We start from the raw sequence: 19644 nt of genomic DNA, 5'->3' as shown, positions 1-19644 counted from the left end.
CTAAGCACAGTCTGGAAATGAGACATTACAATGTTGCAAATCATTGATACGGCACTCGCATCTGATAACATGCGTGGTTTCCATGGCAACGACGGATCCTCAAGATCTCTCCGATCATTGCACATATTTGAAGCACACACTTGGAATATAGAGTGAGATGAATTGTTTTGAAATTTGTTTGTTTTATGTATATAGATCTTATGATGTTAAGTTTTTGCTATTATTAATTCATTGTTGTTATCCGGGCCGGATATTATGTCACTTCCGGTTCTGTAGAACGCATGGCTTGCGTTCCACTCACGATGTGAAGTGTCACAAGAGGGATGGGTATGTTTGATTATGTACACACTATTTAAGAGTGATGTTTGGCACTGTTTATTTATTCTGATGAAGGGGATATTGTAGTCCCCGAAATGTCAAATAAAAAAAAAAAAAGCAGTCGGCACCCTCTTCAACTGTTAAAAAGTCAAACTTTAATGGATACATTAAAACAACAGCCAGGTATCATCTGACATGTTTTGGCTAGAATAGCCTTAAAGGGACAGTTAAGTCAAAAATAAACTTTCATGATTCAGATAGGGCATGTAATTTTAAACAACTTTCCAACTGACTTTTATCATTACATTTGCTTTGTACCCTTGGGGGTATTTTTGAAAAGCTAAACCTATGTAGGCTCAAACTGATTTCTAAACCGTTTAAAACCGCCCCTTAGCTCAGAGCATTTTGAAAGTTTTTCACAGACAGTACTAGTTTATGTGTCATATAGATAACATTGTGCACACTCCCATGTAGTTATTTAGACGTCTGCACTGATAGGCTAAACTGCATGTCTGTCAAAAGCACTGAGATAAGGGAGCAGTCTGCAGAGGCTTAGATACAAGGTAATCACAGAGGTAAAACATATTTTAATATAACTGCTGGTTATGCAAAACTGGGGAATGGGTAATAAAGGGATTATCTATCTTTTTAAACAATAAAAATTCTGGTGTAGACTGTCCCTTTAATATTAGACGTCTATGATTAAGGCTATTCTAGCCGAGAAAATGTCAGACAATACCTGGCTGTTGATTTAATGTAACCATTAAAGTTTGACTTTTTAACAGTTGAAGAGGGTGCCGGCTGCTTTTTCTTTTTGTACCATTGAACATTCTCCCTTTGCCAGGCACCTCGTTTGCATTCTGCTTGTACTACTAGTACAGTCACTGTGATTGGCGTTCAGTGGTCACATGGGGCGTTGGGTTCTATGACGAGCAGGCACTAGCAGTAAGCAGGAAGTACTGAATGTAGCGAGTGTCCTGTGTGATGTGCAAGGGTGATAACAGCTACGGAGAACGGATCACCAGGTGTGAACAACCAGTTACCTCAGGGGGAGGTTATATTTAAACACATACATACAAATATAAACACATAAATACACATGTATTCACAAAAATACACATACACTTTTGAGCCCTTTCAAGTCAAATAATGTGTTTTTAATAGAAATACTTGAAATTCCTATATTCTTCACTTAGATTAAAAAGGTTCTTTTTATTTTTAAATAGATAAACTAAATATATTTATATACACATATGTATATACTATATCTATTTATCTCTGCTTATATTCATTTATATATCTAGGTATAGATATATATTTTACAAAAAAATATTTTTCTATCTATATATATATATATATATATATATATATTATTATTATTTTTTTCTTCTATGGCAAGAACACGCGTCACGTTAATGCCCAAGAAATAACTCTTTTCTTTTTTTTTAACAGCACGACCATTGAAGTCTATGTGGAGAAGAAGTTAACACATTAGTGGTATCTGAAGTTAGTTCGCCTCAGTCTTTTGCTTGCGATTTTTACTTTTAACTTGTTATACCAGCGCTAATGCGACAGCAATACATTTTTACTTTGAGTACAGTTAGCAGGCAAGCAAAAAATGCATTTAGCGGGCCACTTGTAATCTGGCCCTTGATGTCATGACTTTTCCCACATAGTCTCATTATTGTTCTCTATAACATTTTTATGGTTTCCTGTGCCTCACCCCGCATTCTCTACTAAATTTCTGTCTTTCTTAATTTTTAATCTCCTCTGTTATAGCTTCTTTTCTCCCATATAGTGACTGTCAGTTGCTCATCAAACATTTTAAATGTTATTATGCTTCTAAATGTAGAATTGAAGGATACACATGTAATACATTATTTCCTCTAAAATCATACTTGTTAATTATTTGTTTCTTTTCTGGACAGCAAAGCTAAAAGCTGCAAATTGCACACAGAGTTTGCTTCCTATAGCCATGGACTCTCAAGAAGAAATACCTCTTAATCTGTCTTTTAATCTTCAAAATGCACCAAAAGGAGATATTTTTAACAGAACATTTAACATAAATAAAGCTTATATGGTTGAAGATATCACAGGTAAACAAAATATTATACTTCTTATATTATATTAGAAAATATTACTAAAGTTTATTAAATTATTTATCTAGAAAAAGTCCCAAAGACTTTGCTTGATAAACTTTTACAACCTGTTGTTACTTGTGTAAAATCTGGGTAATTTCCAATTAGGCAGCTATTTATTTAATATCTAAAACATATAGGGCCAGATTACAAATGGAGCAGTATTTAACATTCCCGCTTGCACGCTAACTCCACTAGAAGTAAGGTTTTTGCGCGTGTCAGGTAGCGCTCGTATTATAAGTTGAACCCGATGCACGCAAAAAGCCTTTAATCTATTCTCCCATGGAAGTCAATGGAGCAAAAAAAGTGGGGAAAAAAAACTTAACACCCTACTCGCGCACAAACCCGAACTCATAGTCTCAAATGTGCTAACCCAACATGAAAATATGAAAATTTCACATTCCAATTTTTTGCACATAACAGAATATGTTCTATTTATTCATAAATACAATAAATACATATTTCTACATGTATCTGATGGTAAATTGGTACAATATATAGCTATATATCTATATCTATCTATATATCTATATCTATTTATCTATTTATATCTATATATATATATATATATATATATATATATATAGGCACAGTATATATATATATATATATATATATATATATATATATATATATATATATATATATATATATATGTATAAAAGTGTGTAAAGAATAAAGCACTCTCTGGACTTCAGACTTCAATCGTGATGAAATTTAATAAATGTGACGTGCCGGGACACACACGTCCCTTCCTCTGACGAGGACGTGTGTGTCCCTAAAACGTCACATTTATTAAATTTCATCACGATTGAAGTCTGAAGTCCAGAGAGTGCTTTATTCTTTACACACTTTTATTGATCCCTTGAGAGCACCCTGGCAGTTGAACTGTTGGTGAGATGCATATACCTATGAACTTTATATATATATACTGTATATATATATATATATATATATATATATATATATATATATATATATATAAATGATTATATATAGGCATAAATATATACAGATATATGTAGGAATATCTATTTATAAATGCATAGAACATATTCCGCTATATGCAGAACATTGTAATGTGAAATATTTACAGTAAATACACAGTATGACACGTTATTAAAAAGGAAAATTGCATAAAAATGCTTTTTCATTTTTTAATCTACTTGACTGCAAAGGACTCCAATACAAACACACACACACACGCATATATACATACATATATATATATATATATATATATATATATACATACTGTATCTCTAGAGATGTATATGATGTATGTATCTCTATGTTAAAGCCCTTTGCCTGCCTTTTTTTCCCAACACCTAAGACCACATATTCATTTTTCTTAGTGTTATTATAAGTGTAACTGTACTTTTAGATGTATTTTTGAAGTGTTTTGTTTTGCAAACAGTTAAACAGAGCACCGAGGACGCAGTTATCATTCTAGTGTAAATCGCGATTGCGTTCAGACATTCATGTTTACTTTCTACTTGTAATGTGAGCTCTAAACCTGGCACGTACAAAAACCGGCAATAAACTTGTGCATAACTGTTAGCACACCACTCGCAATCTGGCCCATAATATTTAAAATGTTTAAAGGTACACTGAACCCAAATTTTTTTCTTTTGTGATTCAGATAGAGCAGGCGATTTTAAGCAACTTTCTAATTTACTCCTATTATCAATTTTTCTTCGTTGTCTTGCTATCTTTATTTGAAAAAGAAAGTCCAGAACCTTGAACTGCACTTGTTTATTGGTGGATGAATTTATCCACCAATCAGCAAGAACAACCCCGGTTGTTCACCAAAATGGGCCGGCTTTTAAACTTACATTCTTGTTTTTCAAATAAAGATACCAAGAGAATGAAGAACATTTGCTAATAGGAGTAAATTAGAAAGTTGCTTAAAATTGCATGCTATATCTGAATCACAAAAGAAAAAAATTGGGTTCAGTGTCCCTTTAAATTAAGTTTGATTGTTTTTTCTCAAAAACAATATGTAGTTTTGATAAGAAATGTTGTATGTATGATACTATACTGGTGTATTGATTTATTCTCTTTGTCTATTGAATTTCTGTCAATATTGTATCAATTATATAGATATAATTGTGGTTCACTCCGAATAAATAATTGATTAAAACAAGTGAAAAAATAAACAGTACGTAGATTGCATAAATTAAATAAAATATAGATTAGCTACCAAAATATGAAGTTAAAAATGGTCCAGAATTCCCCCCCAAAATTTAAATTCTTTATATTTGTCCAGCGTGAATTGCTGAAGTAAAAATTGTCAACTTTGTGCAACTAGTTCTTTTGGTATGGTGTCCATTCCGTTGGCAATTTTAGCTTGTTTAGCCTTGCACCTATGCAAAGAATAATCCTGAAGTTCATCCATATTCACAATTACTCTGAATGAATGAATAAAATAGCTACCCAGTCTTTTTTAACCTGTTGGAACCCATTTTTGATATGTAGCCAAATCCCATAATGAGCAGCCATTCACAGACTAGATAATCCTATCACACTTGGCCAGGTGCACCAAATTTTTTTTAGATGCACTGAATTCTACTTCTACATAATTATGTAAATATTCTGCTGTCATTTTTGTTATTTTAAATTGTTTAACAGATTGTAGATTACTCTTGGATTATCTCTACCAACTGCTTTCTGAGAAAAGCTATGAATCTTATATTAAGTGGGAAGACAAAGAAGCTAAGATCTTTCGTGTAGTAGATCCTGATAAACTTGCTGTGTTATGGGGAATTCATAAGGTAAATGCTATATATTTTCCTCACAATTTAAAAAAATATATACTAAAGGTTTCTCCATCCTATTATTGGTCACATTGTGGCTCTCCAAAACATGTTTTCTTACCCTCCACACCTAGAAACCAATTTTCTTCATATATAGGAATCAGTATTGTTCATGAAGTATCAAGATCATACAGGGGATGAAAGAGAAAGAAAATCTTAAATGTATGGCTTTATGTCTTTCTGTATCTTTACAATAACAAAGGCACATCATCATATCTTGTTGACAGACATATCTTTGCACTTGTGCTATCAAAAACAATTAGTGCTGTTTTTATGGTTAAGTGAAGAATATAAATTATGCTCTATGGCTAAAAATTCCAATATGACCCCTTGTGAAAATGTAGGATACCCCTGATAAAGAACTATTTACAAAAAAACGTTCATAAAAAGTTTTTAGAATATTCAACAGTTTGAACCAAGCCCTTAACTATAGGTAATCTTTCTGTAATCATGCTGGTGTTAATCCTAACTGTGGTCTGTCCCTCTTTGCTTTTAACGCTAACTACAATTTGGGCCTATAAACCTGGATCAATCCCAGCATGCCATGCCCCCACCAGATTCATCCCTAAAACCAAAAGTGCTCACCCTTCTTGTAAACCTCTGTCAACCAAGATATACCCCCACGAGTAAACCACCATTTCAACATCCTTAAATTTAAACCACATTTAACCCCTCCAACATCTAAATACCCCTAATATATAGGGGGATTTCGTATTAGCTATTTGCAATGAGTGGGATATTGTATCTCAGTTTCTGTTTCAGTGTGCCATTGTCATGAGGGAGATGGTTAGGGTGAATTGAAAGTTAAGGGATTACATTGGATAGATCACTTGTAATTTATGAAGGATTTGGCTTGGAGTGCCCTGGCTAATGGTTAGTGATAGTTGCAGTTTAGGGGGGACTGAGCCACAGACTTTATTGCGGTGGAGCTGGGTCTTGGATAGGATTTTTTGAGGGTGGGGATAGAGGATAATTTATTTTTTGTTTTGGCTTGCAGCTTGAGTGTGGACTTTACTCCAGATCAAGGCAGCTTTTAGCAAAAGCAGAAAGTAATAAACAATGTTACCAGAATGAACTTCTGTGCATAGCAGTAGGAGCCCATACTATGTACTAGCAATTATTCAAAAGAAATTATATGTATTTGTACGACACTGCGTACGATTAAGTAGTTAATTCATTAATCTCATTTAATATAAACTATGCTTATATAATGTTGATAAAAATGTAATGACAACCTAATTTGATGTTGAACCTTTATTTTTAGCATGTGTGATTCTAACATAATGTGGCACCTGGTCAACCCCGTCATTTTTGACAGACCCTCCTGATAATTCAAAGATTTTAGCACAATAATATACTTCATATGGTATATATACTGTATATATATATATATATATATATATATATATATATATATATATATATATATATATAAATATATATATATATTCTTTCATGTAATTGGCAAGAGTCCATGAGCTAGTGACGAATGGGATATACAATCCTACCAGGAGGGGCAAAGTTTCCCAAACCTCAAAATGCCTATAAATACACCCCTCACCACACCCACAATTCAGTTTTACAAACTTTGCCTCCTATGGAGGTGGTGAAGTAAGTTTGTGCTAAGATTTCTACGTTGATATGCGCTTCTTGGCATTGTTGAAGCCCGATTCCTCTCAGAGTACAGCGAATGTCAGAGGGACGTGAAGGGAGTATCACTTATTGAATACAATGATTTCCCTAACGGGGGTCTATTTCATAGGTTCTCTGTTATCGGTCGTAGAGATTCATCTCCTACCTCCCTTTTCAGATCGACAATATACTCTCAATTTACCATTACCTCAACTAATAACTGTTTTAGTACTGGTTTGGCTATCTGCTGTATGTGGATGGGTGTCTTTTGGTAAGTATGTTTTTTATTACTTAAGACACCTCAGCTATGGTTTGGCACTTTATGCATTTATATAAAGTTCTAAATATATGTATTGTACTTATATTTGCCATGAGTCAGGTTCATGTATTTCCTTCTGCAGACTGTCAGTTTGATATTTGGGGAATATAAACATTTTTTAAAGAAATTTATTTTTTACCTGGGGTTTAATCTTTTTTTCAATTGACTACTTCTTGCAAATTGCGGGCGGTATTAGGCCCGCGGGTGCGTCAAATGCTAAACTTTATTGCGTTATTTTTGGCGCGAAAATATTTTTGGCGTGAAAAAATACGTCTATGACGCAACTTCGTCATTTCCGGCATCATACTTGACGCAGAGACCTTTCACACAGTTGCGTCATTAGTGACGTGAGTGTGTCATTTCCGGTTATTTTTGGCGCCAAAAAAGATTGTTACGTTGTGCGTCATACTTGGCGTCAAACTTTTTCATTATTTCAATACCCCGTTGATGTTTGCCTCTTGCCTTTTTCTCTATCAGAAGGCTATGCTATTTGCATTTTTTCCCATTCCTGAAACTGTCATATAAGGAAATAGATCATTTTGCTTTATATGTTGTTTTTTCTCTTACATTTTGCAAGATGTCTCAATCTGATCCTGCCTCAGAAGTTTCTGCTGGAACATTGCTGCCTGACATCGGTTCTACCAAAGCTAAGTGCATTTGTTGTAAAATTGTAGAAATTATTTCGCTGAATGTAATTTGTAATAGTTGTCATGATAGACTTTTACATGCAGATAGTGTATCCATCAGTAATACTACATTGCCAGTTGCAGTTCCTTCAACTTCTAATGTGCATGATATACCTGTAAATTTTAAAGAATTTGTTTCTGATTCTATCCTGAAGGCTTTGTCTGCATTTCCACCTTCTAATAAACGTAAAAGGTCTTTTAAAACTTCTCATTTAGTTGATGAAATTTCAAATGACCAACAACATAATAATTTATCCTCTTTTGATGAGGATCTATCTGATACAGAAGATCCTTCCTCAGACATTGACACTGACAAATCTACTTATTTATTTAAAATAGAGTATATGCGTTCTTTATTAAAAGAAGTGTTAATTACTTTGGATATTGAGGTAACCAGTCCTCTTGACGTTCAGCCTAATAAACGTTTAAATGCTGTTTTTAAACCTCCTGTGGTTTCTCCAGGGGGTTTTCCTATTCCTGAGGCTATTTCTGGTATGATTTCTAAGGAATGGAATAAGCCAGGTACTTCTTTTATTCCTTCTTCAAGGTTTAAAAAATTGTATCCTTTACCAGCAAAATCTATAGAGTTTTGGGAAAAAATCCCCAAAGTTGATGGGGCTATTTCTACTCTCGCTAAACGTACCACTATTCCTATGGAAGATAGTACTTCCTTTAAGGATCCTTTAGATAGGAAGCTTGAATCTTATCTAAGGAAGGCCTATTTATATTCAGGTCATCTTCTCAGACCTGCAATTTCTTTGGCTGATGTTGCGGCTGCATCAACTTTCTGGTTGGAGAATTTAGCGCAATAGGAATTGGATTCTGACTTATCTAGCATTATTCGCTTACTGCAATATGCTAATCATTTTATTTGTGATGCCATTTTTGAGATTATCAAAATTGATGTTAGATCCATGTCTTTAGCTATATTAGCTAGAAGAGCTTTGTGGCTTAAATCTTGGAATGCTGATATGACATCTAAATCTAGATTACTATCTCTTTCTTTGATCTGATGAAACGGCCAGGAGCTAGCGGCCGAGAAACACGTTATTAGCTCTATTAAATTGTTTTTAATTTTGTCTATTTTGGACTGTTCTCAATTCTTTCCCGTACTCATAAACTTTGATACGTCACTGGGGCATTGTTTGTCAACTTTTACCAGCCTTACAGCACGGATCAATTTACACTGGTTCACCAAGATCCAGTTCCAGCAGCACTATCTCCTTCAGCAGTCCAAACCATCAAACCATTTGCCACCTCTGGAGTTATAACTGGCTTTTTAGTTGTCTGGATTAGGACACACTCTGTGGAGCATGGCTCCAAGCATCACCGGGGTTCTGTTTGAGGACTTCCTGACAGCGAGACACATCACTAGATTCCACTGCAGCACTTGCCAGCGTACTGACTGCTGTAAACGTCAGCCTGCCTGTTTGCACTTTTTTAACGAAAAGTGCCACCTCACTTGTGAGTACCTTTCCACTGGACACCACCACACTTTATCACCTTTTGGCACAAAGATATCTACACTATGAGGTGCTCTCTTTTTTCTTTTGTTTTATAGATACCTGATTCACCGCCAGCACCAAGAGAAGCAGCCTCAAACACTGAACTCTTTCCCTATTTGCAGATTCACTTGAAACCACGAATCACATGTTATATCTTATGAACTTTGTTCGGTTCCTTTTTTTTATCCATATTTGCAATTGACTAGCAATTTACACATTTTTTTCTGATTTGAAGGGATACTAATGTTTTTTTGTATCTATATGCACATCAAATTGAACAGTTATAATTTGGATTTTTTTCTTACATATAGAAAGTATACACTTTTTGGGCATTTTTCACGCTGATGTTGAATAATAACAATTTTTCACTCATTTTATAGAATCACTCTGCTATTTCCATTTGGCTTTTTACATAACACCACCTGGTTTCTCATATTTTATAACACCATATCTGTCCCCCCCCCCTTCTCTCTACATACATTTATTATAGGCGTCTCCTATTATATCTTTTATGCTTTCAGTATAAAATATATTCTTGTAAATCTAGATTACTATCTTTTTCTTTCCAAGGTAATAATTTATTTGGTTCTCAGTTGGATTCTATTATTTCAACTGTCACTGGGGGAAAGGGAGTTTTTCTGCCTCAGGATAAAAAACCTAAGGGTAAATCTAAGGCTTCTAACCGTTTTCATTCCTTTCGTCAGAATAAGGAACAAAAACTCAATCCTCCCCCCAAGGAATCTGCTTTTAATTGGAAGCCTTCCTCAAATTGGAATAAATCCAAGCCATTTAGGAAACCAAAGTCAGCCCCTAAGTCCGCATTAAGGTGCGGCTCTCATTCCAGCTCAGCTGGTAGGCGGCGGATTAAGGTTTTTTTAAGGATATTTGGATAAAATCTGTCCAAAATCAATGTATTCAGAGCATTATCTCTCAAGGGTATCGAATAGGATTCAGAGTAAGACCTCCTGTGAGAAGATTTTTTCTCTCACGTATCCCAGTAAATCCAGTAAAAGCTCAGGCTTTCCTGAAGTGTGTTTCAGACCTGGAGTCTTCAGGGGTAATCATGCCAGTTCCTCTTCAGGAACAAGGTTTGGGGTTTTATTCAAATCTATTCATTGTCCCAAAAAAGGAAAATTTATTCAGACCAGTTCTGGATCTGAAAATTTTGAATCATTATGTAAGAGTACAAACTTTCAAGATGGTGACTATAAGAACTATTCTGCCTTTTGTTCAGCGAGGACATTATATGTCCACAATAGACTTGCAGGATGCATACCTTCATATTCCGATTCATCCAGAACATTATCAGTTTCTGAGATTCTCTTTTCTAAACAAGCATTATCAATTTTTTGCTCTTCCATTTGGCCTAGCAACAGCTCCAAGAATCTTTTCAAAGGTTCTGGGTGCCCTACTCTCTGTAATCAGAGAACAGGGTATTGCAGTGTTTCCTTATTTGGACGATATCTTGGTACTAGCTCAGTCTTTACGTACTGCAGAATCTCACACGAATCAACTAGTGTTGTTTCTTCGGAAACATGGTTGGAGGATCAATTTACAAAAAAGTTTCTTGATTCCTCAGACAAGGGTCACCTTTTTAGGCTACCAGATAGATTCAGTGCTCAGAGCTCTTCAGTTTTGGCCTCTGTTAAAGAGAGAACCGTTCATTTGTTTTCAGACAGACAATATCACAACAGTGGCATATGTCAATCATCAGGGTGGGACTCACAGTCCCCAAGCTATGAAAGAAGTATCTTGGATACTTGCTTGGGTGGAATCACGCTCCTGTCTAATCTCTGCGGTACATATCCCAGGTGTAGACAATTGGGAGGCGGATTATCTCAGCCACCAGACTTTACATCCAGGGGAGTGGTCTCTCCATCCAGATGTATTTTTTCAGATTGTTCAGATGTGGGGTCTTCCAGAGATAGCTCTCATGGCCTCTCATCTAAACAACAAACTTCCCAGATACCTGTCCAGGTCCAGGGATGTTCAGACAGAAGCAGTGGATGCGCTGACACTTCCTTGGTGTTATCATCCTGCTTAAATTTTCCCGCCTCTAGTTCTCCTTCCAAAATCATCATGGAACAATCATTTGTGTTGCTGGTGGCTCCAGCATGGCCACACAGGTTTTGGTATGCGGATCAGGTTCGGATGTCCAGTTGCCCGACTTGGCCACTTCCATTACGGCCAGACCTACTATCTCAAGGTCCGTTTTTCCATCAGGATCTCAAATCATTAAATTTGAAGGTATGGAAATTGAACGCTTAGTACTAAGTCATAGAGGTTTCTCTGACTCAGTGATTAATACTATGTTACAAGCTCGTAAATCTGTCTCTATAAAGAATTATTATAGAATTTGGAAGATTTACATTTCATGGTGTTCTTCTCATAAATTCTCCTGGCATTCTTTTAGAATTCCTAGAATTTTACAGTTTCTTCTGGATGGTTTGGATAAGGGTTTGTCTGCAAGTTCCTTGAAAGGACAAATCTCCGCTCTTTCTGTTTTATTTCACAGAAAGATTGCTATACTTCCTGATATACAGGCTTTAGTTTGTACAGGCTTTCGTTCGTATTAAGCCTGTTATTAAATCAATTTCTCCTCCTTGGAGTCTTAATTTGGTTCTGAAGGCTTTACAGGCTCCTCCATTTGAACCTATGCATTCTTTGTACATTAAACTACTTTCTTGGAAAGTATTGTTCCTTTTGGCCATCTCTTCTGCTAGAAGAGTTTCTGAGCTATCTGCTCTTTCTTGTGAGTCTCCTTTTCTGATTTTTCATCAGGATAAGGCAGTTTTGCGGACTTCTTTTCAATTTTTACCTAAGGTTGTGAATTCTAACAACATTAATAGAGAAATTGTTGTCCCTTCCTTATGTCCTAATCCTAAGAATTCTTTGGAAAGATCCTTACATTCTTAGGATGTGGTAAGAGCTTTGAAATATTATGTAGAAGCTACTAAAGATTTCAGGAAGACTCCCAGTCTATTTGTTTTATTTTCTGGTCCTAGGAAAAGGTCAGAAGGCTTCTGCTATTTCCTTGGCTTCTTGGTTGAAACTTTTGATTCATCAAGCTTATTTGGAGTCGGGTCAGGCCCCGCCTCAGAGAATTACAGCTCATTCTACTAGATCAGTCTCCACTTTGTGTGCTTTTAAGAATGAAGCTTTAGTTGATCAGATTTGCAAAGCAGCAACTTGGTCTTCTTTGCATACATTTACTAAATTCTACCATTTTGATGTATTTGCTTCTTCAGAAGCAGTTTTTGGTAGAAAAGTTCTTCAGGCAGCTGTTTCAGTTTGATTCTTCTGCTTTTGATTTAAGTTTTCTTCTTTCAATTATGAAAATAAACTTATTTTTTTGGGTTGTGGATTAATTTTTTCAGCGGAAAATTGCTGTTTTTATTTTATTCCCTCCCTCTCTAGTGACTCTTGAGTGGAGATCCACATCTTGGGTATTGATATCCCATACGTCACTAGCTCATGGACTCTTGCCAATTACATGAAAGAAAACATAATTTATGTAAGAACTTACCTGATAAATTCTTTTCTTTCATATTGGCAAGAGTCCATGATGCCCACCCTTTTTATGGTGGTTTTGATTTTTTGTATAAAGCACAATTATTTTCAAATTTCTTTTGTTGATGCTTTCTACTCCTTTCTTTATCACCCCATTGCTTGGCTATTCATTAAACTGAATTGTGGGTGGGGTGAGGGGTGTATTTATAGGCATTTTGAAGTTTGGGAAACTTTGCCCCTCCTGGTAGGATTGTATATCCCATACGTCACTAGCTCATGGACTCTTGCCAATATGAAAGAAATGAATTTATCAGGTAAGTTCTTACATAAATTATGATATATATATATATATATATATATATATATATATATATATATATATATATATATATATATATATATATATATATATATATATATGTTTGTGTGTATTCTAGCCCTTTGCGTTCAAATACATGGACATATACCATATACCTTTATTATGAATATTTATATGACACGTTTTTATCACATAGTGTAGCAGTTTATTTTAGTGTATTTATGTTGTGTTTGGTGCAACATTTTTTTTAATTTACTACCCTTTACACAAGGTTTTCAGTCATGCTAACCTGAATGTCGTTAATTGTGATTGCGTGATTTCCAAAAAAAAATCAGTGACCAATATAGCCACCCTTCTTTTCAATAACAGTCATACGCCTTCCATCCATGTAGTCTGTCAGTTTCTTGAACTGTTGATGATCAACTTTTTGTGCAGCAGCAACCACAGCCTCCCAGACACTGTTGAGAGAGGTGTTCTATTTTACTTCACTGTAAAGCTCCTGTTTAAGAAGGGCCCACAAGTTCTGAAAAGGGTTTAGATCAGATAAGGAAGAGGCCATGTCATTATTCTTTCATCTTTAAAGCCATGCAGTGGAGTATTTCGATGCATGTGATGGAGCATTGTCCTGCATACATATCATGGCCTTCTTGAAAGATGCAGACTTTTTCCTGTACCACTGCTTGAAGAAAGTGTCTTCTAAAAATACAGTGGGTTTGGGAGTTGATTTTGAGTCCATCTTTAACCCGAGAAGGTTCAACTAGCTCATCTTTAATAATACTAGCCCATACCAGTACCCCGAAGTGGAGCTCGGTGCTCATTACTGATCCAGTCACGGGCCCATCCATCTGGTCCGTCAAGAGTCATTCTAATCTCATCAATCCATAAAACCTTTGAATAATCTGTCTTTGGATATTTCCTGGCCCAGTCTTGATGTTTTAACTTATGTGTCTTGTTTAGTGATGGTTGGGTTTCAGCCTCCCTTACCTTGGCCATGTCTCTGAACACTGGACATCTTGGTACTTCTGGGCACTCCAGGTAGGTTGCAGCTCTGAGACAAAGAGAAATAAAAAAAAGGCGCCTCTTGGTGCAATAAAATTTCACAATGTATAATTATTTCCTCTATGTGGCAAATAATATACTCACAAGTGGAGCAGCACCAAATGTGCTGATTGAAGCAGACTGAGATCTCATAGTGGGGGGTAGTTATCAAGCCGTCAACCTCAAATACGCTGGAATTCCGCAGCGTATTTGTGGCGAGGCTGATTCGCCTTAGTTATCAAAGGCTAGAGACCGGCAAAAGTAGACGTAAGCTTTTGTGACGTAAGCTTCGATCCGCCGGACTCAGTCCGACACAGATCGATTCTTACGTCACTCCAGATGTTCCGCACACAAGTGCAGCACAATCTGACTACTTTTGCTAGTTATCAAAAAACTAGCAGGTACGCTCGGCACTTTTCTGGCCCAGTGTACCTGGTTTTCAATCCGCCGCCCTGGAGGTGGCGGATCCCATAGGAATCAATGGGAGTCTGACAATAGCGAAAGTACAAGTTCGCTGCTGCCCGACATCCCATTGATTCCTATGGGAGCTGTCTGCACCTAACACCCTAACATGTACCCCGAGTCTAAACACCCCTAATCTGTCCCCCCCTACACCGCCGCAACTAAATAAAGTTATTACCCCCTAAACCGCCGCTCCTGGAGCCCACCACAAGCTACTCTATACATATTAACCCCTAAACCGCCGCTCCCTGACCCCGCCGCAACTATAATAAATGTATTAACCCCTAAACCGCCGCTCCCAGACCCCGCCGCAACCTACATTATACCTAGTAACCCCTATCCTGCCCCCCCTATACCGCCGCCCTCTATAATAAAGTTATTAACCCCTATCCTGCTGATCCCGCACCTCGCCGCAACTAAATAAATAGTTTAACCCCTAAACCGCCGCTCCCGGACCCCGCCACAACCTATATTAAATTTATTAACCCCTAATCTGCCCCCCCTACACCGTCGCCACCTATAATAAATTTATTAACCCCTATCCTGCCCCCCACTACACCGCCGCCACTGTAATACATTTATTAACCCCTAAACCTAAGTCTAACACTAACCCTAACACCCCCTAACTTAAATATTAATTAAATAAATCTAAATAATATTTCTATTATTAACTAAATTAATCCTATTTAAAACTAAATATTTACCTTTAAAATAAACCCTAATATAGCTACAATATAAATAATAATTATATTGTAGCTATCTTAGGATTTATTTTTATTTTATAGGCAACTTTCAATTTATTTTAACTAGGTACAATAGCGATTAAATAGTTAATAACTATTTAATAGCTACCTAGCTAAAATAAAGAGAAATTTTCCTGTAAAATAAAAACTAACCTAAGTTACAATTACACCTAACACTACACTATACTTAAATAAATTATTCCTATTTAAAACTAAATACTTACCTGTAAAATAAACCATAAGATAGCTACAATGTAATTAATAATTACATTGTAGCTATTTTAGGATTTATATTTATTTTACAGGTAACTTTGTATTTATTTTAGCTAGTTAGAATAGTTATTAAATAGCTAGCTAAAAGAAATACAAAATTACCTGTAAAATAAATCCTAACCTAAGTTACAATTAAACCTAACACTACACTATCATTAAATTAATTAAATAAATTAAATACAAATAACTACAATTAAATACAATTACATAAACTAACTAAAGTACAAAAAATAAAAAAAGCTAAGTTACAAAAAAAAATAGGTTACAAACATTTAAAAAATATTACAACAATTTTAAGCTAATTACACCTAATCTAAGCCCCCTAGTAAAATAACAAAGCCCCCCAAAATAAAAAAATTCCCTACCCTATTCTACATTAAAAAAGTTCAAAGCTCTTTTACCTTACCAGCCCTTAAAAGGGCCTTTTGCGGGGGCATGCCCCAAAGAAAACTGCTCTTTTGCCTGTAAAAGAAAAATACAACCCCCCCCAACATTAAAACCCACCACCCACATACCCCTAATCTAACCCAAACCCCCCTTAAAATAACCTAACACTAATCCCCTGAAGATCATCCTACCTTGAGTCATCTTCATTCAGCCGAGCGAGCCACCGATGGAACTGAAGAGGAGATCCGGAGCGGCAGAAGTGATCCTCCATGGGGCGCTGAAGAAATCTTCCATCCGATGAAGTGATCCTCCAGTCGGCGCTGAAGAAGTCTTCCATCCGGGCGATGTCATCTTCCAAGCGGCGCTGAAGAAGTCTTCTATCCGGGCGATGTCATCTTCCAAGCGGGGTCTTCAATCTTCATCCCACTGACGCGGAACATCCTTCTTTCCCGACGGACTACCGATGAATGAAGGCTCCTTTAAGGGACGTCATACAAGATGGCGTCCCTTCAATTCCGATTGGCTGAGAGGATTCTATCAGCCAATCGGAATTAAGGTAGGAAAAATCTGATTGGCTGATTGAATCAGCCAATCAGATTGAAGTTCAATCCGATTGGCTGATCCAATCAGCCAATCAAATTGAGCTTGCATTCTATTGGCTGATCCGATCAGCCAATAGAATGCGAGCTCAATCTGATTGGCTGATTCAATCAGCCAATCAGATTTTTCCTACCTTAATTCCGATTGGCTGATAGAATCCTATCAGCCAATCGGAATTGAAGGGACGCCATCTTGGGTGACGTCCCTTAAAGGAGCCTTCATTCGTCGGTAGTCCGTCGGGAAAGAAGGATGTTCCGCATCGGCGGGATGAAGATTGAAGACCCCGCTTGGAAGATGACATCGCCCGGATAGAAGACTTCTTGAGCGCCGCTTGGAAGATGACATCGCCCGGATGGAAGACTTCTTCAGCGCCGACTGGAGGATCACTTCATCGGTGGCTCGCTCGGCTGAGTGAAGACGACTCAAGGTAGGATGATCTTCAGGGGATTAGTGTTAGGTTATTTTAAGGGGGGTTTGGGTTAGATTAGGGGTATGTGGGCGGTGGGTTTTAATGTTGGGGGGGTTGTATTTTTCTTTTACAGGCAAAAGAGCAGTTTTCTTTGGGGCATGCCCCACAAAAGGCCTTTTTAAGGGCTAGTAAGGTAAAAGAGCTTTGAACTTTTTTAATGTAGAATAGGGTAGGGAATTTTTTTATTTTGGGGGCTTTGTTATTTTATTAGGGGGCTTAGATTAGGTGTAATTAGCTTAAAATTGTTGTAATATTTTTTTAAATGTTTGTAACCTATTTTTTTATTTTTTGTAACTTAGCTTTTTTTATTTTTTGTACTTTAGTTAGTTTATGTAATTGTATTTAATTGTAGTTATTTGTATTTAATTTATTTAATTAATTTAATGATAGTGTAGTGTTAGGTTTAATTGTAACTTAGGTTAGGATTTATTTTACAGGTAATTTTGTATTTCTTTTAGCTAGGTAGTTATTAAATAGTTAATAACTATTTAATAACTATTCTAACTAGCTAAAATAAATACAAAGTTACCTGTAAAATAAATATAAATCCTAAAATAGCTACAATGTAATTATTAAGTACATTGTAGCTATCTTAGGGTTTATTTTACAGGTAAGTATTTAGTTTTAAATAGGAATAATTTATTTAAGTATAGTGTAGTGTTAGGTGTAATTGTAATTTAGGTTAGTTTTTATTTTACAGGAAAATTTCTCTTTATTTTAGCTAGGTAGCTATTAAATAGTTATTAACTATTTAATAGCTATTGCACCTAGTTAAAATAAATTGAAAGTTGCCTATAAAATAAAAATAAATCCTAAGATAGCTACAATATAATTATTATTTATATTGTAGCTATATTAGGGTTTATTTTAAAGGTAAGTATTTGTTTTAAATAGGATTAATTTAGTTAATAATAGAAATATTATTTAGATTTATTTAATTAATATTTAAGTTAGGGGGGTGTTAGGGTTAGTGTTAGACTTAGGTTTAGGGGTTAATAAATTTATTACAGTGGCGGCGGTGTAGTGGGGGGGGGCAGGATAGGGGTTAATAAATGTATTATAGGTGGCGACGGTGTAGGGGGGGCAGATTAGGGGTTAATAAATTTAATATAGGTTGCGGCAGGGTCCGGGAGCGGCAGTTTAGGGGTTAAACTATTTATTTAGTTGCGGCGAGGTGCGGGATCAGTAGGATATTGGTTAATAACTTTATTATAGAGGGCGGCGGTATAGGGGGGGCAGGATAGGGGTTACTAGGTATAATGTAGGTTGCGGCGGTGTCCGGGAGCGGCGGTTTAGGGGTTAATACATTTATAAGAGTTGCGGCGGGGTCTAGGAGCAGCGGTTTAGGGGTTAGTAACTTTATTGAGTTGCGGGGGGCTCCGGGGGCGCCGGTATAGGGGGTAGAACAGTGTAGTTAGTGTGGGTGCTTAGTGACAGGCTAGCAATAAAGCTGTAAAAAAGCAGAAGAGCAGCGAGATCGGATGAGTGATAACTATCACAGTCCGCTGCTCATCGACCCGTACTTGGTGCGTGGCTTTTTGACAGATTTATTGATAACTTAGGCAAATTTTTTCAGGTCCGCGGCGGCGATGGTAGGCGAGCTTAGGCGGGCGTATTGAACCGGCGAAGGCAGGAAAGTTGACACGTTGATAACTACCCCCCAGTGTCTCAGCTCCTTTTCCTCTTTCTGACCACTATCTCCTCACTTGCAACATCTCATCCCTCCCTACAACTCTCCCTCCTTCTACTCCTCACACCAAACTTCACAGAAGCATTATATCATTAGATTAGCAACAGCTTGCCAATTCCCTCGAACTTCTCCTTTCATCCATCTCCTCCTTTTCTTGCTCTGACCAATCTTTCTGACACTATAATTTCTCGCTTACATCGGTCCTTGACAATCTGGCCCCTCTTACCATATCTCAGAAATCACAAACTCATCCTCAGCCCTGGCATACTCCTCTGACACGGTACCTATGCAGATGTTCCCTTACTGCTGAGTGGCACTGGAGAAAATCTCGGAGTTCAGCTGATTTCCTTCGTTACAAGTTAATTTTGAACTCCTACTATTCTACCCTTAATCTCTATAAGAAACATTACTTCTCTACTCTTATCTCTACTCTTTCTTCAAACCCAAAACGTCTGTTCTCCACTTTCAATACTCTTCTCCGCCCACCCCCTAATACAACTTCTCTGTCAGCTCAAGACTTCGCCAGCCACTTCAATAACAAAATCTACTCCATCAGAAATGAAATCAGCTCACAACATAACTTCCAATTCTCTCACCCCCTCAAACGCTCGCAATTAACCACCACCCACATAGCCATAAATTTAGCTCTTTCTCCCCTGTTACTGAGGAAGAAGTTTCTGCACTTATACTGCGCTCTCAACTCACTACCTGTCTCCTTGAACCTATCCCCTCACAGCTA

At 36.6% G+C, this 19644-nt stretch overlaps 1 protein-coding gene across 1 annotated transcript in view; it reads left to right on the top strand.

Annotated features, from left to right (window-relative positions):
• The window catches only part of LOC128651640 (transcription factor ETV7), a 115303-nt gene that overhangs the window by 80364 nt on the left and 15295 nt on the right, over positions 1–19644 (top strand). The window contains exons 5-6 of the mRNA XM_053704642.1: positions 2247–2414; positions 5088–5230. Of these exons, the coding sequence (XP_053560617.1) occupies positions 2247–2414; positions 5088–5230 (311 nt within the window). The remainder of the gene's footprint in view (positions 1–2246; positions 2415–5087; positions 5231–19644) is intronic.

This window comes from Bombina bombina, chromosome 3 (genome assembly GCF_027579735.1).
Source record: "Bombina bombina isolate aBomBom1 chromosome 3, aBomBom1.pri, whole genome shotgun sequence".
NCBI lineage: Eukaryota > Metazoa > Chordata > Amphibia > Anura > Bombinatoridae > Bombina > Bombina bombina.
This window is presented reverse-complemented; position numbering and strand designations above follow the sequence as displayed.